Genomic DNA, 27921 nt, shown 5'->3' with positions numbered 1-27921 from the left:
TCCGACTATTCAATATCCAGTCTTCACAGGCTCGTTTATTTTAGTAAAACCTTAGATGATCTTTGGGACAGAATGAAAAGTCAGCTCTTAACCTTAACAGTTTAAGTAGTCCAATAATCCCTGACTTGTTTACCATGACTACTGTTCGGTCCACATTTCCAATTCCTTCAGGTGCCAAAGATTTTTAAATGGCATTGTACAAGCAGACTGAAGTCCTTGGTTTTGCTACACAGGTAGGGACCAACATGAGCTTTAGGTATCCAGAAGATGGGAAACTGCTTGGAAATAGGGTGTAGGCACATTTACTGTTTTTACTTCTAAATTAAATAAAATTGCTTTAAACAGGTAGTAATAAAAAGGTTTAAAAACTGTCGTGGAAATGTCTTTCTTTAGGCTTTGACTTAAAACCTCACTGGGATGAATGTGATTGCACCTCTCAAAGAAACTGCTTTAGACTAATTCAAGGCTCAGCAAGGCAGTGCTGCATCAGCTTGAACTTGGCCCATATTTCAAGTAAGCCTCCAAAACCATATGGAGTGGATACTTTGTGTTCGCTTTAACAAATGCAGAATCTGGTTCTGCAGCACAGTACCATCGCAAGAGCAGATTCTGCGACAAATTCCATGACCTGAGATTTACTGGGCCTGAGATATACTGAACAGCTATCACTCCACACTGAAGAAGGCTCCATGTTTTGTGACTGTTCACCATGCTGAGTCAAGAAATATTTATACTTGCAATCATCTAAGAAGCTAGGAATTAGAATTTCCAGAATAACACTTGCAATATTTATAAACATTAGCATCTATGGCTTATTATTTATTATTTATACAATGCCAGAGATATACACAGATATTTTACAAACTACTGAGCCCCTTGTTCTAAAGAGATTCCTATCTCAACTAGATAAGAGGGAAAATACTAAGCCAGAACTAATTTGGCAACAGTAAGGTATGCACATGAACACAACAATTTTATGTAGCTATCTACAAGTCCCTCGAGGACTACTGATATATATTTAAATGGTTCTCACGTGTTGTCACTTGAAAATATGGCTGTTTTGCTATGCAGATTGCCTGCCACACATCAAGCAAAATGTCATTAATTTCATTGATAATTTGGTTATTTAGGAAACAATAGAAGATCAATTCTGCCACAAGGCTCCTGGAATTCACTGCTTCTTTCCTGTGTGTTGCCAGCCCTGCAAGATGCAGTGGGATGGCATGCAACAACTGAAGCTCCATGCCGGATTCAGCAGTAAATACTCAGCACTCCGTAATGTTTATTCATCCTATGCTCTGCCCCGAATGCCAGTCTAGGATTCTCCAGTTTCTCACTAACACCCAGAGGTAGCAAATGATTTTTCAGTAATACAGTATTCAGCTGCTCAATTGCTCCCAAGCTACATAGCTCATCATGTTTTCACACTGCTCTGTATCTGCAGCCATTTCAATTCCCAGCAACAGTGAGAATGGAGAGAAGCAGTACTCATTTCAGGTAAGGCTAAGCTTAAGAAAAAAAAAAAAAAAAAGTGTTTTTCCAGGCAAATACTATGAGTGGGTAGGAAACAGAAACAGTTCTTAATGCAGCACTGCTATCACCAGCACTGCAGCTAATTCAGGTTAGTGTGTTGGACCCCAATTTAATTTCTCTCTCTCTCTCCTTCTTCTTTCTTTTTTTCTTTAACATATCAGCTAGACAACAGCTTCCACCAGTGTCCTCTCCTCCATGCACTCTGGAGCAATGCAGGTGATTATGGAAACTTTGCTAGCAGTCGTGGCCATTAATTCTGCCCTTTCGTGTGGCAGCATCAAAACCATGCGCCTGGTCAGCAAGGAACCCAACCTCCGCTACAATTCAAAAAGCCCTTCCCATCTTCCCTGCATCCCACCTGGGACTCCAGGTTCCCCACTCCCTGCAGTGTGCCCAGAGTAGCGAAAGGGCTCTGGGTTCCACACTTCTGCAACCAGAAAAGCATTGCTGTAAATGGCCTCATTCTTGCAGAACTGCTGCTGAAACGCTTTTGCAGACAGCTGAGTGCACCTTCCCCGGAGAAGCATCTCGTTTAAGGGCCTCCTCAGCATTCAGATCGTACCAATGCATTTCTTCTGCTGGACATGAGCAGGCTCAGTCACATCTTCAGTTTATATGCAACAAATGGTGTGAAGCACCTTCGAGATGCCATATAATGAATGCTGAACGGGACAGATGTGCTCTCTTTTCCACCCTCATCCCTGTCTGAGGGGGAGCACTCGTGTTGGAGCTGTGTTTCTGGAGATGAGTTTGACATCTGCCTTATTTAGTTATCGCTTTGGCAGTACACTCATCATTAAAGCATGTGCTGGAATGAACTCTGTTTCACAATACTCTTAAACATTAAAAAAAACTATTTTAGGCCCCCCAATCATTGTTGTAACTATTTGATAACCCTTTCTCCTCAGACTTTTGGAAAAACTAGCTCTTTTTACTTTCCTTTTCATTTTGCTTAATCTTTCTATTTAGATCTGTAGTTTATAGGTTTAGAAAGGAGTTTTATTGCTTGTTTTCCCGCTTCTCTCTTTGAAGTTTTAATACTGTTTTTTAATAGATTTATATTTTTTGGACTCTTTGCAAGAACTTTAAATTACTCACTCTTCCTCTCATTACCCAGCCATTAAAAGAATGTCCTTTCAGTAAATGCTCTTTTTCCTCTTCAACCTCTGCACAATGGAGAGATGTTTTGAAAAACCCTTCCTTCAACAGCATCACACAACTCTTATGAGCTTTTAATATTGTTTGCACCAGCTGAGCTCCTGCCTTTTCCTACACCAAAATGAACAGTGAAGGTTGTCTGGTTCCTTTACTTTTCCCCTGATGACAAATCAGGCAAAGTAAGGGTGGTTGGTTTCAGTAACACAAGCAGATATTCCTGGAGTCCCAATGGCAGAGGCAAACTATGTCCTGTTGCTGTATGCATTTTCAGCTAGTGAAAGCAAAAGGAGCTGCAGGAGAAGTCTTAAGGGCTTAGTTCTCAAGGCTGTGAAAAACCAGAATCTGAATAATTCACCATTTAACTCTTCCTTATGGACCTCCTGGTACAATATGGCCTCATCCAAAGTATACAGATTGTTTGGTGTTTTCTGCAATGAGGTTGGCCTGCCTGAGCTTTCTTCTTGAGCAGAGGATCCTAGCTGCAGAAAAGGATCAATACATCAAATCACCAGCCTGTATGATAACAAAAAGTCTTGTACAGCTCATCATATTTTGTGATACTTCTCTCACAACTATCTGTAGATTCAGTGATCAATAGCCAAGATTTGTCTTACACTTCTCAGATCATAATTAAGGTCTTAAATGATTTTAAGAGAGATCATAAAATTTATCTTTGTAATTTAATATTAGTGTTAAATATATTGTAAAGTGTATCATGTTGACTGCATGCTATAATCCTTTACACTGCACTTGGTACTGTGCTGAGTATCAGTTTCAGAGAGCTTGTCAGGACAAAATTAAATGTTAATGTAAATCGGAACAGATTCATTGATTTCAGCCTACACTGGATTTGGATGAAGTTCCACCATTATGTGGGGGTTAAGGCTGGTCTGTAATAATTAAGAGCAGGAACTAAGCACTTTGGACCAAATATTTCCAAATATTTTATACTTCTGCCTTGTCCCGTGAACTAATCTCTCTTCTCTCTCTCTCTCTTTTTTTTTTTTTTTTCACATCCAGTTATAGGTTATGAATTGACACAGAAACTCAATGGCTGTTGTTTTACCCTACTGTGTTTTGGCGGCCTGGTGCAAAGCTCATGACATTTGAAAGCTTTCTTAATTTTATTTTCTCTAGATAGTTCAAAAATCATACAGCTTTCCATTTATTCTCATTTCATTATTGCTGCCTCTGCTCCTAACACAATCACCAATTTTATTTCTTACACAGTGCCGAGTTAAGAACAAAACACGGAGTGACTTTGGACACTGTTGTGCTCTTCAAAAGAGGATTGTTCCTCTCTTATTCTTTGCCAAGTGCAGGTATTCAATAGTCAGAATTCCTTAATAATCCACCAGCACAGCCAGTCCAAACAGTATCTTTAGGAAACAGCATCAGAAAGGTCTATTTCCCTGTTTGCCATCTCCCATCACTATCACGTGTGATGTTGCTGCATGACATTTCCTTCCTCTCTATTTCTCCAAAGGCGAACAGGCTGCCATTCAGCAGTTCTGAGTCAAATCCTAACACCTGATATTTCTGATATGCAAACTGCTAGCTTTTTCTATTTGTGCAACAATGAGACCTTATCAGTTCTGTCGCTTTTCATTTTGACTATGAAATGCATCCACTATCGCTCTTCACCTGTGTCCCTGGCAGCTCCCTCAGGTTCAGATGGAAGCCGCTGTGTTGTTTGTCTTGTTCAAACTACTGCTGATCCAAAACAAATCACAGCATTATAAAAAAGATCAAGAGTGTGGGGACTGCATTTGAATGCTGACAAGTTCTAGTGTGCAGGTATATTACAACTTGGAAATAAGTTTAGGAATGTTTTCATGGTGAAGTGGCCTGGAGACAGCAAATGCCTTAAAGATACCAAAAGCAAGAACAATAGGAGACGCTATGCCTGGCCAGAATACAAGTCTAAAAATTTAGTGGTGTGGTTGAAGGTTTAGCTTAGTGTATAATTTTATGAGGATACTCCAAAATATGTGTTGCAGATGAAGACACTCTTTATACTGAAAAACAAACCATCACCTTCACCTCTGATTTTACAAATTCACTTTTGCCCATTGCACTGTTTTCAGGCTTCCATGTAAAAAAAATCAGCTTTCATTCGTACAAAAGATACACATGAAGGTTCATACATACCAAGGCAATACCACAACTATGATTCATCCTTCAGACTAACGTGTACATAGCAACTCTAATCTTATTTACAACCATGCAAAAAGAAAGCTTTTTCCAGAGTATAAGCAGCTAGCTCTTCTGTGTCATGAATCTCTTCCCCTGTTCATATAAAATCCTCTTGTTTTATACTGCAGCTCAAGCACAAATGCAGTGTTTTTCACATAACTAGTTCTATTTTTAGCCTGAATTGTAGGAAGTCTGCAGCATTAATAAATGGAAGAGAACTACAGAACTACACTGCATGGTAATGTGCCAATGCAAAAGCTAGCTTGGCCTTTAGCCAACAAACTGTGGTTAGATGTTAGAGCAATGAAAGTAAAAACACCACTTATAATGGAATGATTAATAAGCTGACAAACTTCCATGCATTTTTCATACTTCTTGAATGCCAACCTTATTAATACCATCACATTTTCTAGTTTATTAGTGATACCTCTCAGCCTGAAGCATAGAGAGATAGATATCTATGTGTATGTGTATATATATGTACATGTATTTTTATATATGCAATTGAGGTTTGCTTAATTCTGTGTTCAACTGGAAAGGAACAATATAAGAAGCAGATGATACTGTGCAGTGCAGAGCTCAACAAAGGGAAAAAGGAATAAGGAAAGAGCTTTTCTTTATAAACTAATAAAGCAACTCCACTAGACACTAAACCCATTGTTTCATGATTTTCTCTCTATTGACTCTGCAGTTCCCTTGTTTGGTACCAAAATTATGAAAGCAAAAATCCTCCAGAGCTGTTGCACAGAGGACAAAAGTTCACAGTTCTTACAGGGACACAGAGTCTTCTGTAATCTCTCCACTTCTCGCCCAATCCACAAAACTTGTCCCAGCACGGTTATGCTGTGGACAGATGGATGTTTATATAAAAGACCTTGCGCCTCAATAAAATTCTGTTTCGGGGTTATATAAAAACAGCAATTACTGGAAAATGGAACTTTTTAATTAAACGTATTCGAAGAAAGTAGGGATTAATGACTTTAAAGTAGAGAATATTTAATGCTTGTAGTCATAGATCATCCACTAGCGAAGCTGTATTATCACCATCAGGCAATGATGCTTTTAAGCATTGATAGTGTGTGCATTAATAATGCTTAAACTGTTTTCATAACTATATAATTAGTAACATAACTAATGTATACTATATCTATTATTAAAATAATGTTTTAATAAACTTAATTCAAAGCAACATCCTCAAAGTAAATAAAGATACACTTCAGATCAGGCTAGTTGTCCCCTAGCCCAGTGAATTGTGGATAAGCTACATTTCACATCTTTTTAGCATTACTGATGTAGTAGGTATGGTTCTTGATAATTGCCCCAAACTGTCCACCTGATTGTCTGATTTGTAGGTAGGAAGGAAATTATAACTTTTCACTTCAATTAAACACAGGCAATAAAACATTGGCAAAGATATTTACTGGTTTTGAAATTGTCCCTGCGCAAATCAGAGCCTGGGTCATATTCATCTTAGAAAATCAAGCTCCAACACTGTACTTCACATGTATCAAATACTATATGGTGAGTACAGAAACCCATGCGCAAAAGCCAAAAGAGAAAAAGAAACAAAACACCAACATTAGGTTTGTTTTTCTGTTAAGAATTCTATTTAGGTACAGCAAAATCAATACTTTTCCTCTGACTGTACACAGTGTACTCGAGCTGTTCTGTCAGGTTCTATAGAAAAAGCAGAGATGCGATTTAAGGTGGGTGGATCTGACAGTCAGGTGGAGGTATAACACACCGGCCCCCACAGCCCCCGCTCCCCAAGACGGCTGCATCTCACAGCGCTGTGGGGACATCACGGGCAGCGATGGTGCTGGCTTACACCAGCTGCTTACTCACACAAGCACTCAGGGTTCTGTTGGTGCTGTGGAGGGAATTCCCAGGGTAACATATGCAATGCCCCCCTGACAGGGCAAGGTGCACTACAGAGCAGCCATGGCCAGATGGGAACAGTCCAGCCTCTTCCCACCCTCCTGTACCCCAGCATAGCATGGACAGAAATATGGAGAAGTACCAACCAAACTGACAGTTGTTAGGCACTTAGGAAAATCAGATTGCCCAATCTGTCTGGTATGTTAATAAATTAGATACCGCCCCATTCAACTGCCTTTTAAAACATGATGCTGTACCTCAGTTTGACCTCCCCTGCACTAATCTGTGACGTGAAATGAGTAAGATCTGTGCTCCCTCTTTTCCCATGTATGTAAGGAAGTGAGCTAAAAAATAGGAAACCCAAATCTTCTCAACCCTTTCCCTGCTTCTCTTTTTACCTCCCCAGCCTTTTATGAGCCCATCCTGCAGTAGTTCCTGAGATGCACCAGCATCATCACACGCTACTTAGTGTGGCTGCTGTCTGGTCTTGGTGCATGTCTTGATATGTCTGTGCTGAATTTCTGGGTTAGTTGTACAGGTGAAATGGAAAAAGGAGAGAGCAATAACACACAATTGTTTCACAAAAAGAAACCTTTCAATGGTTGTCAAATTACTTAATCCACAGACTACTTAGATGAATAACTAAGCTGCCAGCTGAAAAGGAAATGTATTTTCTGGGAAGTCTTTCAAATGCATCCATTCATTTGAAGTTCTCAATAACAGCAATATTGAAAAAGGTCTTCTGTGCATGTATCGGCGCTACTCACTGCACTGCAGCATCACTCTCAGTGCCGTTCACTGTGTGACTAAGGTTGTTCTTCAGCAGCACAGCAACCCTGCCATTAAAGCTCCTGGGTACCAGTGATGTAGAGAGCTGTGCTTGTAGAAATTAATTTGACCAATTCGAATGTTTTCAAAAATATTTGACAGATTACGTTTGCATCAGCACACTTCATGCCATACAAAGGATCATCTGCCAGTTCCATTCCAGCATCAGATCAGGTATTGACCAGCACAAAGAATAAAGTCAGCCTAAATCCCACAATGGATGCCCTGTTAATATAACAGAAATGTAATTTTGCCCCCATCTGATCCAGCCTAAGGTTAAATGGCGTGATGACGCAGTGCACTTAGAGGTCCACTTATGCTCCCAAATAAAATGGGTGATGTCCATTCTCCAGCCTTCAGGGTGTGTGCCAGAGCAGCGCTCATGTGCTCACAGGTGAACGCTGCCTGCTGCCAGCAGAGGCTGGTCCCAGCCGCTCTTCTGACTGGAAGCTACCCTCACGCAGGCTGTTCTGAGAATGGCACCAAGACACTGCCTGGGAGAGAGCAACGTGGCATGAGATAAGTTCTTTGAGAAAATGTGCCTGCAGCTCACCTGGGTGGATGTTCATATGCCAGCCCTTGACACAGTGCTGTAGCTCTGTTTGGTTTACTAGTGGAAATGTAGCCACAGAACATTGTCTTATGCCAAGAACATTGTCTACCTGATCACAGCTACAGGTCTGGTGCCTAGGATGTCCTACTTGTTTCCCATGGTGAAAAGGAACTGGACGAATTGGACAGATCAATGTTTCTGGATCAGGACACTGAAATCTGTGATTGCTTGCAGATAGCACTGTCTATACATTACTGATGCATATGCACAGTACACAGTGGTCCTGGTGCTGCTGGGGACAGAGCAGCTGTTATGTCCAGAGTGGCCACAATGTCCCTTGAAGCTCACAAGACACAGTGTTTGTCTCTGGAAACTCTGACCACAACAACAATTATGATTTGGGCTTTTATACTTTATATATAAAAAAATATTTACAATTTGCATCCCCTTATGTGAGCAAGGCAATGTGAATTTTCCTTCAGGCACATGGTTTGGGGAATTTTGCCTGTGCTAACGTATCAGATTTCTTCAGGCAGTTCTGTGCGTTTAGAGAGCAAGGACAGATTTTGAACTTTTCTGCTAGTGTCATCACAGTAATGTATCCTCTATCTTCAAAACAGCTTTTTAATGTGTTCCAGCCAGGACTGAAAATATCACACAAGTCACAGAACAATCGTCAAATTCTCATTATCACCACTAGTGTCAGGAGAAGTCAGTTTTATGGGGGAAGGAGTTACTGAGACCTTAAGATTCCTGTTGTGTTTTCTTTTTCTTTTTTTTTTTTTGTTTTTCCCCAAGAAAATAGCCTCCTGGTAGAACATGCAGCATCCAGAAAGACCTTCCAATGGTTCCCTGAACTACTCTATGTCCCATCTATATAATAAGGAAACTAATAATTCCATAATTCGAAATGGCTACTGCGAGAATACTTTCTGCTCTTGCCAAACACCAGTTATGTCTCAGTGAAATGGAAGCCACTGGGTTCAGTTTGGCAGTAATTCAGTAAAATATAATGGCCTATGATATACACAAAGTCTGACTGGATTCACAATCTAGCTATGAATCAACGATGCTTTTATGAGTATTTTTGAGGTGTTCTGATACTGTAAGAACTGAAAATTAAACTCTCTAAACAATTACTGCATATTTTAAGGGAACCTTCTAATTTTTACAATCACATTCCAGAATATTATCTTATTCAACACCAAAAGAAAGGACCCAGAAATTTCTTCTCCACTTTTTTTTTTTTTATCCTGCAGCTAAACCAGAATTTTTCCAAGTCTTTAAAGATGGGACAGTATTTGCAGCCCTGGTGTGTCATCTCACGCAGGAAACCATTTATCACCAACAAACTTCTGTGCAAATGCCTTTTGACTTCCACAGCCATTATCTTTTGCCGCACAGATTGTTAAGTGTAATTCTTATCAATTAAATAAGTAACAATTCAATTAAGTTTCAATTTATATTACAAGGGAAAAACTGTAACTTCCAGTATTTAAGCAGTCTTGACGAAGAGAAATAAACACACATTTTTAGTGGTTGAAATGGGCTGGCATATGCTAATATGCCATACGACACTTTAGAGAGATGCACCAGCACTTCTCAGAATAGTGGGATCTTTTTTCCTATATTACTGTTCTTACGTTTGACAATGCAGAAATCCAATATAATCTTTTGACTAATGCACATAGTGCACAATAGTATCTGAACAGCTGAGTTTCTCAGCTTTTGATCATATTTTACAGGAAAGCATCCTCAGTAATGCTACTGATCCATAGATCAGATGAAAGGATCCAAATACCTGTTGCCGGCTCTGATCATCACAACACATCCCTAGCAAACAGCTGTACCGCCTAAACCATCTAAACCAGTCGGTGGCCATATCCTGGTGACTGTGTCCAAGCCCAAACTTTACAGGTACCCACTCACAGCATCCAAACACATTTCAAAAACCTGTGCTTCATATTCTCTACATAATAATTTCCACACCTGTGTTTCCCATAGTTAAACAGCAATCCCTATCTGAGTCTGAACTAGACTCCAGAGTAGGTAGTATTAAGCTTCACAACTTTCCCCAGTCTTAAAAATGGTAAATGAAAAAATAAAATCCCTGAGGTCCATGAAATGACATCATTCTTCCTTCCCTCTCCTGGCTGCAGATTTTTAAGCACCCAGATTTTTGTTTTCATAGCTTTCTGAAACAATTTTCTTTTTCCAAATGCATTTCAACACACAGTCCCATGTGTCTACTATCCTTTCCCCTTCTGATCCTTAGTTCAGCAGATGGTGCAAATGAACTGGCATATACAGTATTTGCTTAATCCTATGCTCCTTTGAATTGCTGTTCTGAGACTAATGCAGCTACTTTATTATTGTGAATCATCTGCATTATGTCCTTGCCTATCTTGTTTGATTTATCTTGCTCTTCCCGAGTGGGTTCATTCTGGGAGCAGATGATGAAGAATCATACATCTTGGAGAGCCCTTTAGTTACCTCCACCGAAAGGTGGAAACTCTTGCTAAGAAATTTTCTGAAGTCTAAGAGATGACAAGGTATAAAGCACAGCCAGAGCCAGAGATTTCAAATTGTTAAAAATATTCTGAGATTGAATTGGAAAAGTATGATATCATTATGGCAAGAGTCAATTGATCACGACATGAGGATAATTTAGTATGCAGACACCACTGACCAGCAAAGCTTTAGCAGGAATATGGTCTTTCAGACCCCTTGTTTTGAAGTTTTTAACTAGTTTTGCAGACCACAAAAGAATCCCAGTCTCAGTGTTCTGGGAAGCAATATGGCATGTGCACCACAAAATGAACATTTAGTGTGTGGAAAACATGAAAAATGATGCCAACATTTTTATATTCACTAGGTAAGCCTCAGTTTCCTCACCTCTCCAGCAATCTGTGGCTAAGTGGAGAAATGAGTTAAACTCTTCTCTTGCTGAGACAGGAAGGGACAAGATCCAAAGGACACTACAGAAAGGCTGCTGTTTGTTAGGTGGCAATGCCATCTTAAGCAGCACCATGCTGTCCCCACTGCTGTACGAGCCCAGCTATTTGTGTGGCTGTACAGCAAACCAACTGGGGGAACAGATCTGTCCAAAAAAAATAACCAAGGCAATAGGCAGCATGTGGGCAGAAATGTGTGGCCAAAACCGGTGATGTGGGACAAATGCTGCTTAAGAAACTGGTACAGACGGCCAATCCATGTGTGGGTTTGTGAAAGCAATCGGAGAAGTTTTTCTGCTTGGTGATAGACAACGGCATTTTTAGGACGGTGTTCTGAGCCACATCCTTGCTGGCTTGTTTAAGGCAAGCTATCTTTCTTTAGCTCTAATGTCGCTGATCATATCAACTCCCCAGAAAGTGTCATTCTGGAGCAGAGACTGATGGTACTGTGGAGGCTTGTGGCTCTCAGGTCCAGACTCAGAAGAGCTCCTGAGGATCACCCTTACTCCACTGTGGCTGGGCTGCATAAGTAAGATGAGGTTACAGCAGGGGACCAAATCTTTGTCCAGTAGCCAAGATATGACCATGTCAAAAGATCACTTCTGGAGGGATTCCTGAAACCTTCCTTCATGCAGAAGCTTCTGCATGAATCATGCATGCCAGGGTGGGCAGCACCCAGCAGACTGTCAGCTCCGTTGAGTAATGGGGGCAGCAGGCAGGGCCACAGCATGCTGCCTCACCTGCCAGCACAGCAGGGTCCCTCAGCCAGGAGAACCACCGTGTGTTTGTTATGAGATGTGTAAAAGGTCTAATCAAATGTTAAGGGAAGAAATCTAAATCACCAGTGCTCCCTACCATTTTATGTGGGGAGATCAAGCAACACTCTGCTGCTCACAGAATCAAAACCAGAGAGAAACACTGTCACGGTCTCTAGGTAAGACTTTGAGCCACCTAACAGCCTAGCAGTAAAAAGAAACACTATTTTCTTTTCCTTCTTATTGACTATAAAATAGCCCAAGGTCACCAATAAGCAAAATGAAAGCTTAAAATATCAACTCCATGTGCAGGCTTGAAACAAAAGTTAAAATTATATCAAATCAACAATAACTCATTCCCATGGTGTTCCACCTGCCCTCATTAGGTTACACAGAACAAATGTCACTGAGATAACATTCAGGAAAAAGGTGTTCTTCTGATAAGGAAAATAGCTTTATAGCAGTTCCTTTGGGGGAAAATAAATAGTCTTCCTTCCCTCCTTTTAAAAACAGAACAGCTGATCTATTACGAGATTTCTGAAAAGTTTTGCACAACAAGCTCCTTAAACTGCCATTACACTCCACTTTTTGTCTTGGTAAAATAACGTCATAAAGTCCCAAGATTACTATCTCACAGTGATTTCCAGATAAGTCTTTCAGTTTACATGTACAAATATCTTTTTCCTAATTGCTGGCACTGCAAACTCTTGCGTAGAGTTTGAAAGTCAAGCTGTGTTCCATCTCACATATCACCACAATATAACACTGCACTCAGCATTTAACAATTCTGTTGTAAAGTGCAACTCAGAAAGGAGGAATCCTTCCTTTGCAAGCCTAAGAAAAGAAACCAAAGAGTAAATTCTTACTCTACTCAGACAGGCACACAAGGACTAGAGGTACTCAAGAAGGAGCTGGAATTTTTTTCCAGGTTTTAGCCCCATTTTGACAACCCAGATGCACATTTCCAAGTGTTCCAGGTTCTCCATGGCATACAAGAGCTGTCTCACATCCTGGAACACGTTGTGCTATGGGCCATTTGGGCGCCCTGATGTTTGGCCGTTACACGCTGGCCCCCACTCTAGGCAGCTGGCCTCTTCCAGAGAGACAAGTGACACTTCTGTCGCTATGAGAAGTGTATATGGGATGGGAGTAAAAAGAGACTGCCATTTCTTCTGCCAGCTGACAGAGCAAATTGTTATTACCAACCGCGATCCCAGTACGCAGGAGAACAATAATAGCATTTTCCTGTGACAGAAAGAATAGGTGCACACAAGCATGTGTTTCTGGTAACACAGAAAAAAGGAATGAAATAGTGCTAACATATCAGATAAAAAAATTCAGAGACCTGGTCTTTGAGCTTTTTCTTGGTCTGTGACCATGGTCGTACTACTAAATGCAACATCAGAAAAAAAAAAAAAAAGGATCCAAAGGATTCAACACCATGAGTATGAGCCATACAAGTCCTGCTGAGGCACCTGTGTTTCACCCTCCTTGGTTGAAGTGAGTCTGGCACATACTCCCACAATTCACAAAATTCTGTGCTTAAGCCCCCTGGAGCCATAGCAACCTTAGTAAACTAAATGTGCCAGTGCTGTTCTCTGGCAGCGAGGCCAACCGGCAGGGAAAGGCCCACCTTCATAATGTTAAGTGTTCTCATGCACCAAGACAGGAGACCACGCACAAATCGCCTTCCAGCAATGGACTACATCACAGCAACTCCTGAACTGTGCCCAGGAATTGAGAGCCTGCAAAGCAGGCCAGGGACAGCCCTAAGAGCATAGACATTGTGTTCAGGTACCGAAGAACATTGCTGGATGCTGTCTAACATACAAGGATGAACATAACCTGACAGTCTTGAATGGACAAATGAGCTCTAGTCTGACAGACCTGGGTGGTTTAAGTACATAGAAGTAGAAGTTGAGCACATAGAAGAGCATTTTTGGAGGCCACAGAAATTACGAGAAGGCATAACAAAATTCATTATAGGAAATGACTTTACTATGCTAGAACTTTCAGGCGTGTTTTCAATGATGTCATGGACATATACTTTAGCAAATGTACATGGGTGAACTTTTTTCCCCTCTTCATAATTATTTCTATTTTATAATAGCCACAAGAGCCTGCAGGCGATGCATTTTCTTGTACTTTTTGGATGGCTGAAGTCATCTGGTTTTCCTGATGCTACACAATTTATTCAAGGTGCTTAATACTGATAACCAACCACAGATGCACTCCCTGGACTTTCCTATTGCCTCAGTAACACACTGCCTAAAATGGCCAACTAATATAAGGGGTTTTTTCCAACTAAAACTGGGAAAAACACACAAAATTATATATTCAAATAAAAATACCTATGTGATAAACAAAAAAACCCCCAAAAAGTCATCCTGGATTAATCCATTCTGGGTTTTGTCTCAGTTTTTTGAGTGCTCCCAAGCAGGAGGTTGAATTGTTCATCACCAAAGGCGTTTTCTGCACAGTCACAATCTCTATGATATTCTATAGATTTATACAGCCTTATTTATTAAAACACAGAGAGATGAGTGTTATTAAATGCATGTTTCTGACAGCCCCTGCAGATACGAATAAAGTAGCTAATGAGAAGAAAAACTGCCCATATTGCCTTATTCCCAAGGCACAGATCATCCTTTAAGCTAGACTGCAATGACAAATGGTTGTTTTCACCTTTATATACATCACCTTCCATGATTACACATATAGATGAATAGCTTTTTGGACTGTATCCATAACTAGCCTCAGACACTATCTCAAGAACTTGATTCCAGCCTTACTAGTAAGAAGCTGAGCAAATATGAACTGTATTAATTATTTGGGAAAGCATATGTTTATGTGCCTAAAAGAAATGAGTGTGAGCAAAATTTAAGCAGCTCACCTTTTAAAAGCTTTGTTAAAGCAAGCTCCAAGAATATTATTTTTCCTCTAAGTATTTTTCCCTGTTTTGGCCTGATTCTTTTATAACTCGGTATAATTTCACTGCAATCAACAATCCCTTTGCAGTTGATATCCTCTGAAGTTCTTTCTAATTTAATTCTTGTCCAGAAAGAAACGATATAAGAACAAAACTCTGAACAATGAAATCAAACACTGGAAGTTAAAAATGTAAGCTCCCTTTAGGTTTGTGTGACAATATAAATTAGGGGTAAAAGCTGGCATGATACATCCATCTAGAGAAGTACTAAGCAGCCCCAACTTCCATTCAAACAAAGAAGTTCTCAAGGACCAATAACTGCCTTCATAGCAGGTGTCAAAAAAGACTGCTTTCTTTCATAATTTCACTTAAAGGAAATGGAGAGAAAAAAGAGTAAAATATCACTCCAAACCAATCAGCGTTAAAAAAGTATTTTATTTTATATTTTGACCCTTCCTATGATTTCTCTGGTTTTCTGTCCTCTTCAAGGAAATGGTCTTTAGCAGAATTTGGTGCAAGAAACATGGGAGGACAGTGTAAGAAGAGAAGTGAGAGCATCTTGACAGGCAGCACCCTTCTCAAGCCCCCTGGGGGGCTACAGTGCTTTGGCTTATATGGGTAGATTTTGTTTCTGCTGCTTTTCCTCTTGCTTCATGTATTTCTAATCCCTGCTGCAGCAGTCAGTGAAAAAGAAAGCTCTTGAGGATTTTGTGGTCTTTTTTGTTGTTCTAGAAGGGAGGCAAGCCTTTTCCCTCTAAACTGGGTTCATACTCAGAAGAGTCTCGAGCAGTGCACGGCTGCTCCCTGTGGTCTCAGCAGAATCAGGCTGATTGGCAGAGGTTTGGGAGCAAGTCTTGGAGGTCCGAATATGACAGTGTTCACATGTCCTTTGCTGCTGTGGAGTTCACTGATTAATCTGATAGCATTGGAACTTTGTATTTCTAAAGGTAATGAAATATATAAACATAACAGAAGAAGCTTTGCACACACAAGTCACTCTGGAGAAAGGCCACTGCTTTCTGAGATGTTATTCCAGTTTGTATACTTGTGCAATTGAAAACAGAATTTTTCCTTACCATTTATTATAGCACTAGGAAGCTTACTTTAGATAGCAAAGTGGCCCACAGTAGGAATCTAAATATTAAAATAAGATTATAGGCACCAACCTATCCTTATACTAAACTAGAAAGAATTTGAAGAAGCTGAGAAATAAAGAGACCAGATGGTCTTCAAGATACAATTAGCCACCAAGAAGGAGCACAAAAGGAACAAAAAAAGTGTCATGAATACAATTTTGGTGATAACACTGAAAGACTCCAAGAATATACATTTTGTTCTGAATAATTTTTCATTCTCCTTACACTGTTAGCTATCATAATGAGCAAGCTGTATTTCATGTTCTGTTTCTTACTGCAATTATTTTCATAAAATTAATTCATTTTAAAAATTACATTGTTCAATGGCACTTAACAATAGAATATATGTTATTCTCTCCTTTGTATGGGTGAACATTTCATCTTACACACTGGAAAAGAAAATCAGTAAGGCATCCAAGGACACACTGGAATACCACCATGATATTTGGAGAGTTATAAAAGACAGAGGCTTGCTATTAAAATAGACTATAATATTTCAAATAACACCATAGCTCTAATAGATCTTGTCAAAAGCTAATCAGTGGAAAGGTCCAGTGCAGTGTTTAGAAGATTGAAACTTTACTTACTTCCTTTGCATATCACTACAGAAGATGATTCCATTTTATATTTCATTATTTTGGCTGGAAAGTCTCTAGAAAGAACCCTCTGCCTTCTTGTAGGCTTGGGATCTACATGACACTCTGGTATACAGAGTGGAAATCCTCCTGATGAAGCTGGTGCAGCAAAGCACCACAGCGAGACAAGGACTGCTCTGGAGAGCGCTGTGATCTCTGCTGAATCACCAACACATCCCACATAGCTGGGTCCAATCCTACTTTATAAATGAGATGCTATGAAATCTGGGCTAGGGAATATGGCTGTGGGCCTTTTTTCACGTGCTTCATACTTACTTTAGTAAAATCACCTTATCTTGAGGAGAAATGGTGCACAGTCCTTTAATTAAATCAGCTCTAAGTTTTGCCTGAATGATTAATAAAATGAGAAAATTCTCTGTCTTGCTATGAAAGCACTATTCTTTTGTATTCCTTCAATCTTTTGTATTCCTAAACCCTTTATTCAAATCAGATCCCAAGATGATATTTGTTCCTTTGGGCTCACCTAAGAACTATAATCTGTGGCTAAATCAAGTTAATTTTCTTTTGTCGTGAAACTCAAAACAAAACAACGGAAAACAAGCAATAAAAATAACCAGTTGCTGTTGTTGCTCATGAAGCATGGCATTTTCATGGCTAAAATTGCCCAAGGGAGTGGAGAAATTAATTTCAATAAATTGGATTTTATGGGTATAAAAGACCTCTGAATAAATGAAAAACTATGAGATGACATTTGGATCAAAGGAGATATACCCATTGACTTAACAGATGTTGAACTGGATCTCTGATTAACAAACTGCCTTATTATGAAGTAACAGTGAGGCAGCAACACTGACTGGAAAAGGTAACAAAGTACAGGATTAAGGAAGCGATGTGGGGTAGGGAGGAATACTCAACATAGCAGAGTTTTCTAGCTGTATAGAACACAGTACCAGAAATTACAAAATCCAGTTTGAAACCTGTGTTATCATTTTGATAATGTCTTCTGCCTCCACTCTGCTCACAAGCCTCATGTATACATCAATACAGATCTGCTTCAGCACCTCTGTTCATCAGCACTATCTGTATATTTTCCACATTACATCCCATGGCTCTGCCTTAGGTAAGGGCAACACAGAATCATGGGCTTCTGTTATTAATCTGATACATCTGTTGCTATTTCCTTTAACATGAACAGAAGGTATGAGCACAGATTAAAAGCAATGCTCAGATTTACATATTAATGACAACCAGATAGACACTGATACTCATGTATGTGCACATATAGCAGTGAAAAAATTTACCAAATTTTTTAGTTAGCACAAATGGAGAATATTTGCAATTAATCAGTAAACTACTAACCAGTATGGTTCATAAGGAACCTACAGAAATGTGCATTCCCTTTATATCCATATGCATATATCTGAAGGTAGGATTTTGTGCAATAAAACAACCTTTTCTCTTTCTGTTCATTTTGTTTTCAAGTTTTGCAAATAATAGTAACCTGTTATGAGCAAGAGTCTGCTCTAAATTGTATCACTGAAAGCTACCAGTCACTCCACTGAAGTGAATAAATTTATAGCAGTGTGAGGCCATAATAGGTCAGACACAGCCACTATAACGTTCTCAGATCCAGAAGCAAGGAAGGGAAATTTACAGCTTAGGATCTGTAGGATTTCCCTGTATTTTGTCTTCTCCTTTCAGTGCTGGCAAATTTGGCTATGAGGTCCAAGTTCAAGACAGATGCCAGCTGCTATGAATCCATACTGCTGCTCTCCTCCCTGCCCAGCACATGGGATGGTCATAATTTGGGTGGAATGGCCTAGATTAGGTTTTTCTTCAGATCAGTCTCCTGAGTCAGCTCTGATAGTGCTGGCACCAGTGCAAGGGAGATGACTGGAAGACAAATTTAGCTTTGTGTGTGCCAGTCTCTAGAACTCAGAGAAACACAGAGATATAACTCATTTTTTTAAATGCTTCCTCTATTGTACTGTTTAGAGTCAGGTTTTGTTTTTTAGAGTTTCTTTTGCGAATATAAAATACAGCAGAAAAAGTGGGAGTATACAGACAGACTGAATGACACAAATTGGGGAGGCATTCTCTATACAGACAAGGATCAGGGCATCACACAAGAAAGAAAAGAGCTTTTCAGGAGCATCCTAGAAATAGGATCAAACTCAAGAGCCCAAAGCAAACCTCCAACATACATAGACATGGAAAAGCCAAATTTGATTTTGAGATTCATCAAAGAAGATCTCTCCAGCAGAGACAGGTAAGCAGTAATGTCATTTTACCCACAGAAAGAGCAGCAGAGGAAGGGGGAGGGACACACAGGTTATCCAGTAAAGCTAACTATGTATAGAAAATTATTGAAAAAGCATTATATGACCTAGTTGCTTCTGATATCACAATAAACAGACTCATGAAACAATCTTTTTGAAGATTAAAAACATGAGGCAAGGGGGTATAGGATTCACTTTCCAAATAAAGAGCAGACCATAGGGCTGCCATAAGCTTTCTGCAGTGAATACTTCAGGTTCTACAATAGCTGCTTCCACAAACACAGATTTGAATGCCCAGCTTTGCATTAAAGCCTATTTCTTGACCTCTTCAGAGCACCCACCCCTCCCTGCATAACAATTTGCACCAAACTCCCATGGATATTCAATATTAAACAACTAATTAAAATTTTTGCTGTTTTCATTGCTTTGAACAAGAAGCTGGTTTCGGCATTTTCAGGTCTTCATACAAATTGTACCTCTGCAGCTCTCATTCCTAAACTTAATTAATAGTTATTATTATTTATGACTGCACTGCATACTAGTCCAAGCTTTAATTTGGTCTTCTAAAAACAGACCCTGTGGCTGTGTTCCTGGACTTCTTTCTCTTCTCTGAAATAACATTATTAGTTCAAATCTTGCAGCTTGTTTTTATATGGCTAGTGCTTTGTCTTTGTCTCTCTTTTTCTCCCTTTTACCCTCTGACGACTTTATTTTTAAACTGCTCCAATCTAACTCCATTCTGATTTCTTACTTATGGATGCTTCAAGGACTCACATTGCTGATTATCATCCTTGCATTCTCATTAGTCCAGACCTTAATTTTATTTAAAAGGTCATATGGTCTGTATGTTCAGTGGGAATGGTAGCTGACTTGTGTTAAGACACAATATATATTTCTCCCCAACTGATACTCAAGAGTCTGGTAGTGCCCTTTGTGCAAAGACTGGCCATTACCATCTCCATTTTCCCATTACTGGTAAAATTTGCCATTTCTGCTAAAATCTCCATTTGTTCTCCAATCACTTGTTCCATTCCCCATTTTTCACTGATTTCTGAAATTCCTGATATCCACAGCCACTAAAATCTGTTTCTGACCCACGAGAAGCAGAAGTGGTCACCAACTCACTGTACTCTGCAAAGCCTGGTTTAAAATTGCCAACTTATTTTTTAAATGCTACTGGGCTTGCTCCATCGTTTTTGGCTTCTCACGTGCCACAATGTTTCCATCTATAAAACACTTCATTTGTTGTAAAATGTGCTTAGAGATCACTGGACAAAAAAGCACACCACAATTATTATCAATATCAGTGTTATCTTCCAACCAACATCCTATCTGTAGCTTCAGACTCCATATTTTCTTCCAAACATGACTAAGTCAGTGCTTCATTCTCTACTTGTCCTGTCCTCTGCAACTCTCCCATCCCACTCCATTCTGACCACTTCTTTTTAAAAATCTTTGCCGTATCATTTTCTGCGATCTCTCCTACATATGATGGAATAACTCTTGACATAACTATTCTATGATGTTGTGTCTTTATTTAAAAAGTGAAAAGCTAACATTTGACTGTATGAGCTGTTGTGAAGAATATATTTCTTCTCATTTATTATTCTGCAAGTAACAAAGAGGAACAGAAACCATTGTGATTATTACTAAAATAAATGTTAAGAAATTACATTACCAGAAAACCTTGGCAGTATCAGCTAATTACAGTTGGCACAGATAGATTATAAATAGCCAGTTATAGTCATCTGAAGTCTTCTGTGATAATTCCCTGATTCGCCCTGCATTTTCCTGGGAAGAGCTGCCCCAAGTTGAATTGGTTTAGGTTGAAAAATTCCACCATCTATAGGAATAAAGTCTACAAAGCACTGTGTCTGCTTTCAGCATCTCCAGTTCTGAGGATTCTTTAAAGTTTTGACACCTTTCATAGGAAAAGCTCCAGAATGATCCAAACCTCCTCCTTTGAGTGCTTGTGAAACCTTAATAGAAGTTCTTAATTATATCTGTTAGGATACAGCTATATGATCACATACTCCATTTCCCTAGTATTCCCCATTCAGTGCACAGCACAGATGAAGTTGCTGTGGGTAGGGTTTCACTTTTACCTACTAAAGACATGGAAATCTGGCAGCGGGGTGAAGCAGGGAACTGCAGAACAAGAAAGGATGAGCTTAGAGTAACCCAATGCTGCTCCAACAAACTGCCCCTGCCCTCGAGCTCTACTGTGGTACTAAGTCAAGGAAAAAGCTTTTTTACCAGTGTGTCCTGAGAAGCACCGTCTGTTCCTTATTCAACTATATCACTAGCCAACAGCAATGCTTTTGTTATTAGTACATACTAGAAGATTAAATTCCAAGTGATCTGCAAAATCAGAATGGCCACCTCCCATTAGTTGACCCCTCTGAGTGCCCTGGTGCTCATCCATGTGCGTCAATGCCACATGTGCACACTGGGAATGACAAAGCCTCTTCAGTTGGTAGGGGCCCTGCAACAACCACCACGTGCACTTGAGATACTGGAACGATGCTGCAGAAAAGCCTATGAGGAAATGTGTAGCGCCGGAGCACTTGCTACTGAGTGAGGCCGAGTCATCCCATGCCCTGCGCGTGTCAAGGATGCTGTGGGAAACACAGTGCGTAATGATGGAGTTAGAAGATGATGTGTAATTCACAAAAGGAAAAAAAAGTCCTGTTGCATGGACAACTATAAATATAGCATTTCTTTTCCCCTGAGAACCTGACTTTCCATCCTTAACACGTTTGCATGTAATCTTCCTCCTTCATTGAAGAGGCACAAACAGCTGTAAAATGCTGACCAGATAAGTACCACAAACTGTTACATATTAGGAGCAAATGAGTTTCCAAATGATTTGAGCTCATATCATTTCCATGCATGAAACCATATTTAGAAAAGCAAATTTCCCTGCACACTAAAGGAAGCTGTTGCATGGGGTCTATTTTGCATGCGCTAAAGAAAATTTTGCATACACAATGGGTACACATACAAATGGTCTTTGATTGCAATGTAAGTATTGCCTTTAGAAAATTGTGACCCATTAAATTATTCATGTTGTTCTCCTAGCAGAAGAAATCAGAAAGGGTCTAGTGAGGAACTAAATTAGTGGAAGTGGGGATTCAGAAAATATTGTCCTGTCTTGCAATAGTAACACTGCATTATTGGTTTATACAGAAAAAAAACCCCAAATAAACAAATTGGAGAATTTGTAGCTCAGATAAACCTTGGTCAATATAGCCATACAGGAGCGCGCATTCCCCTGCCTAGATGCCTCTCCTGGGTGGGCTCTGCTGCGGTAACTCTCCCTTTGCAAAGGGCGGATGCAGATTCAGCTCCATTAACACCAATAAAGTGGCTACCAGAGCAGGTCACAGCGTGGGGAGGATGCAGTACTTGCACCTGGTGAAGAGCTCCAAGAAATCACTCCAACCCAGCCAGTGCATGAAAGCAGAGACAAATTTTGAAAACCAGCTGGCCAAGATACAGCTATATTTCAAGTCTCAGGCCAGGTAGTCCTGCCTAATTGACAGCAGGGGCTGGCTTTTTTATAATGCCAGAAATTTTGAGAGAATAAATCATTTCATGGAAGGCAGCAAGAAACATTTGAGCCCCAAAGTGTGAATAGTGCTGCTGGTTTAAAGCTACTGTTTTTAGAGTGCATTCAAATCCATTTTGCATTGAAGTTCTAAATAAAATAGCTGAGCAATTAGAAAACTACATCGAAAAAATTAAGGTAATGTGTGGGGACTAAAATACTGTAGCTTGAAGGAAACTATTCTTCAGTGTTATCTCCATCTTCAAGCTCTGTACAGGATTCCTGTTTGTCTTGTTTGACTTGTACAGACTGAGACTAGGATATAGGTCTCGACCTTATTATCTGATAGTTTGTAATATCTGCTACTTGATGACTTGATGAGAAATTACATTTTAAAAAGCTTGATATTAATTTTAAACCTACAAGGTTTTGCTCATTATTACCAAGACAGCCTATTCAACTCCTAGTCAGCAGCTACAGCAAAGTACGCTGACCCCACTGATGGGGTAATCAATTATGCCGGGACAAAACAAAGTAGGAACTGGAAAGAAGGGAAGCCTATGGTTTTATACAGAGCTAGAGAAAACAGAGAGAAAGAGCATTTGGTAAATAACACAGGACAAAACATTTAATTGCCAGGTTCCAAGAAGATATATTTTAAATTTGTATTAAATATGATTTACAAACTCAATGTTCCTCTATGCTGGACAGCTTTACTGGGAGTGAATGAAGACAAACCGGGGTGTGCAGACAAAGCTGTGGCTCTACAGGCATGTGGCACTCTGGAACAGAGGTTTACATGCCAGAAACTGCAATTACCCCAACTAGCAATGATTTAGCACTCTGTGATGTCTAGAGTATGAAAAACACAGGCTATACCTTTGCATCACAACCATCTGAAATCTAGGTTTTAATTCTGCCTTTAAAGAGACTGCAGCACAGCTTGCTGCTGTGTGCACGTTGGAGAATAAAAATGATTAATTTTGCCCATCAGTGAAGTTTTCACTTATGAGTATCACAAGCCTTTGCTGTGTGCAGCAGAAAAAAAACGAAAATCATTTTTATGCTTAGTTTCAAATCCTTATTCAAAACCATGTAACAGTGCTAATTACGAAACACTGAGAAGACTGAATAAAATATCATAAAATGCTGACTTAAAAAACAAAACAAAAGCCAATCACAAAACACCTTAAACCTAAATGTATTTACCACATTTTTTTAGTGTATGATTTTACAATCCTGAGTTCAGAAAAGATTTTAATGTTAAAATTAAGAGAAGAAAGTAATCGAGGAAAGAAGTAAATAAAAATGGAAATATATAATCATGAGCTCCCATGATGAGTTGAACATCTGAAAAAAAGAGAGTGATCAATTTCTCACTACCAGAAAGGGACATGCGAAGATAGGCTGGGGGGGGGCGGGGGGAAGATTTCCATTTGGAATCACCACAGCGGGAGCCAGAGGAAGCTTTGCACCTAGAGACCTAATGTTGTCTGTTAAGCTAACAAAACTAGTCTGGAAGAAGAGAAAAAGTAAGACTTCATCTTTTCATCCCCTTCCACTTCACTGCTCATCTACCCAGTGCTTATCTTGATCCCAGTTTTCTTTTTCTGGGGACTTTTTTCTCCCTTCCCCCCTTCCTTTCTTTCTCTGTTATTGATGCTGATGGAGGGAGCAGCATGGGTGCCTGGTGCCAGCCGCATCATAACAGGGACCCTGCCTTTATCATTTGCATTGTCACATTCAGCAATCACAGAATATGCCACAAAGGACCCAGAAGAGGTCAATGATAGGGACCGTGCTGCAAACCCAGCATGGTCCTCTGAGACTCATGGAGGCTGGGGACCGAGCACTGCGGCCAGCGTGCGCCAGCCCAGGTGCTCGCTGGTGTGTCCAGTTGTGCTAAGGGGATCAAAGACCTCAAAAGCAGGGCAATGCCTTGTGCCACTGGACAATTTGGATAGAAAACATGGAAATAGCCCACCTAAGACAGCGGCCTGCTGCCCAGTTTGCCATGAGGGTGTAATGCAAAACTTGGCGTGACTGAGGAGGAATTCCCAGTGAGGATTTCTGGAGAACATGCTCTGAGATCCCTCACCATGAGACAACAACAGCGTGGCTATAGGGATTTTGCCAAAGTGCAATGGTCACTCTCTGTACCAAACCACAAACTAAACTAACCATGAGAATACAGTTCGCACAACATAGACCTATTATCCATGAATTTATAAATGGAAAAATTGTAATGCAGTGAATTATTCCTCTGAGGTTTTAGGTCGTATTCTTCCAGTTACAGGACAGCAGACCTGTCTCAGACTATAGTGTCAACAGTAACTTTTATGCTAATACCACATAAGCAACAATCGGCAATGGTTTAGCATATTGGGAGAGTAAGGACAACTGCAAACTGTCTATAAGCAGTAGGGACACAGGTGAGAGATCTCACCACACATCTCAGTCCTGCACAATGTCCCCTTTGGAGCTCAAAGCACTCTGGGGGTAGGACTCCATCCATAGAGAAGGTGTTACAAGGTTCATAGACCTAAATGAAGTGCAGCTAAAATATAGATTGTCAGGTACAGCTCTACATTTGGCTGAAAATAACTATGTTTTCTAGTGTTCTTGTTATCTTAAAAAAGCATCTTGAATAATTACTCACACAATTAAAAGAAATAAAATAAGATATTCTTGGCCAAGGTAGGTCGGTATATCATTAAGCATTTTGGTTCATTTTATCTACTAATAGCATGTCTAGAAATAAGAAAAAAAATCTGAATTTAAACCCTGAAATATGAACTCTACAAATCTGTATTTCGATGTATGCATTGTAAGCCCACACCAGGGAATACTTTCAAAAATAAAAATAAACTTTCAAACTTTGAATGCACTTTAAGGGTCAAAAAGCAATGGGAACAAATGCATTATTTAATCATAAAAAACACACTCGATGCAGTGCAAGGCTGAGGAGGGAGCTCAGGGCCCCAGAGGCAAGTGAAGCGAGGACTGCTTTGAGGGACTGACTGCTGCAGAAAGGGCTGGAACTGAGTGCTCTCTCAGCCCTGCCTCTGCCTGGGAGAGGTGGGGAGCTGGAAGGGCTGGAGAAGATGGGCAGCTTTTAATAAAAATGAGCTGCCATTTTCTCAGGAACAGCGAAGCAGAGAGGAAAAATGGTGGGGAACTTCTTGCTTACAAAAAATAAAGTCATTATTAAAAGCTGAGAAAAAAGGACTGTTAAAAACAGAGGCTACTCACACATTGCTTCGACTCCACGATAGAATTCTTATCCTTTTTCACAGTGCATTGTTAGCGGCTACATCTTTATTGTAGTCTCTGTGTTTCTCCTTCACCCTCATTAAGGGTTAGGTCCATTTCTTACCTGACCAACACAGGCCCTGCTCTCATTACCCTGACTCAAAGCTAACAGTAACTTCTAAAAAATGCTCACAATAATCATCAGCTATAGTATGCTTACCCTGAGGTAGTTGAGGGTGAAGTTTGTCAGACCCATTCGAGTGATGTTTTTGGACAGCTGCTCCAGCACCTGAGGGTCTTGTGCCTAAACAAGAGAGAAAAAAAGAATTTTCACTTCGCTTTTTGTCTATTTGTTTTTCTCTTTGCACTTGGTGGAGAGCAGGGAGGGTTTTCCGAAGAGATGTGCCACTCCTGTGGAAAAATTACACATTGATGCTAAATTCATGTAATAAGCTATAGAGTTCTGTTTCCATAGCAAAATGTAAAACGTTATGAAATTGGAGCAGAATAAAGATTTCCTTTATTTTCCTTCTGTCCCTGTCCATTCAAAAGATAGACCTAGGAGGTCTAGTCATGCATGGGGGTGCAAGTGAGCAAGACTCCACCAAAGAGCTTCCCAAGAGATCACAGGACACATTGAGCCTTCCATTTGCTGGCTGGGAGTCCCAGGAGACTAAGCAGATAAGGGCAGGAATAAAGAAGGTATCACTTTCTTTTTGGGGCTAAGAAACTGAAGCAGAGAGAACTCATCAACGCACCTTCAGCAGAGCTGATCACGTAAGTGACATTAAGCACAGGCTAGAGAAACCTTCTGGTATAAGTTATTTTCCCCAGAATTAAATGGGAAAAATGCAAGAACAGTCTTTCTCTGACCCTAGCCAGAAGCTTTACCTGTGAGACCAGCTTCCTCTTTAAAATGAGATCAATCTCATTACTAAAATTAATACCTGCTGGTTGCTGGCTAACCTGCTTCCACTCTCTTTGAATTGCAGCAGCCCCCTAAATACATGATGTTGCTCATGGCCATTCTCGTTGTCCCTTAATGGGATACTGTTGAAGAGTTCAGAAGATCAGCCCTCTAAAATAAAAGATAACCTTGGGACAGAAGCAAGGGGGCAGGTTTTCAAAGGTATCTTCTTCAGGCCTGTAACAGCATTTTCAAAAAAGTCCAGGCTTCTTAAGTTACTTCAAATTCCTCACTAAGCATATATCTTTATCTATGGATATCTAAGTAATTCAATGTCAAAATACAGGCACATATTCAGGCTTGTGTTCTTACCCTCTATAAAACCAGAGTCCTGCAATCAATTTTGTATATGGAGCACTACTGCTCAGAATGCTTCTACAGTGCAGAACTGAAAGGGGCAATAAGTCTCTGTCCTTTGTTTCTCTGCAACAATATACTTTACAATATTTTCACTTCAACCTGCAGAACAGTTAGTATTTTAATGTGCTATTGTGTGTGTTTTCATTAAGTTACGAAAGTCTCAAAATATGTAACAAAAATCTGGATTAAAATTCTAAAGGTTTCTAAGTAAATATACAGTAATGACTTATTTTCTGTCTCACACAAGGGTAACATTAGTTTGCTTCATTTAAAGACTAAATATAATTTGTACCTACAATGACAAAAAAATCACTGACTTTATTTCATATCAATAAAATCAGATTTTGGGCCCAAATCATACACACCACCAAATGGGATTAAAAGGAAAATTATGTACTAAAACAAAATGAAAACATAGCAACAGTAGCAACAATAGAGCGCTGAGAAACAAGGGAGTGATGAAAGAACTTGTAAATGGACATAGTTGCAGGCGAAACAAAATATTTATAGTTAATTGCCTTGGGTGTGAAATTTGCTGGAGTTCTTCATAAACATAATCTCATCTCTTTGCATTAGGTCAAGTGAAAAAAGGATTACTTACATGCATGGCTAGAATGCTGCGTGGGACTAATTCTCTGTACTGTCTAATAGTAAAGTGCCATGTTTTTATTCTCATAAGATCATCAAAAGTAAACTCCAAGATAAGACGTCCTTCTGTGCATACCTAGAATACATAAAATGCATGAAATAAATTCCCAGGAATTCTGTTTTCAATGGTATTGTATCATCGATTAAACAACATTCAAAAGTATCAGAGCAATATTCTGTTGTTCATCTCTGCTAGATTAATTGTTTTTCTCTCTCTTGGGGAGAAAAAAAGAATGTGCAAAAATGACTTCATAGGCCTTACCGCAGAGACAGTAACTTATAATACTATAGATTTTATAGCATTTTACAAACATAGAGTATTGTGTGCGCTAAATCTTATTTATTGCAT

General features: G+C 39.7%; 1 protein-coding gene across 1 annotated transcript in view; it reads right to left on the bottom strand.

The window, feature by feature from the left end:
- The window catches only part of LDB2 (LIM domain binding 2), a gene marked incomplete at its 5' end in the record, with an annotated part of 50916 nt that overhangs the window by 17939 nt on the left and 5056 nt on the right, over positions 1-27921 (bottom strand). Inside the window, 2 exons of the mRNA XM_010185966.1 lie at positions 25818-25901; positions 27526-27648. Coding sequence (XP_010184268.1) covers positions 25818-25901; positions 27526-27648 — 207 coding nt within the window. The remainder of the gene's footprint in view (positions 1-25817; positions 25902-27525; positions 27649-27921) is intronic.

Source organism: Mesitornis unicolor, unplaced genomic scaffold (assembly GCF_000695765.1).
Source record: "Mesitornis unicolor isolate BGI_N332 unplaced genomic scaffold, ASM69576v1 scaffold18606, whole genome shotgun sequence".
Lineage (NCBI taxonomy): Eukaryota > Metazoa > Chordata > Aves > Mesitornithiformes > Mesitornithidae > Mesitornis > Mesitornis unicolor.
The sequence above is the reverse complement of the archived record's forward strand: the minus strand, read 5'-3'. Positions and strand labels throughout refer to the sequence as shown.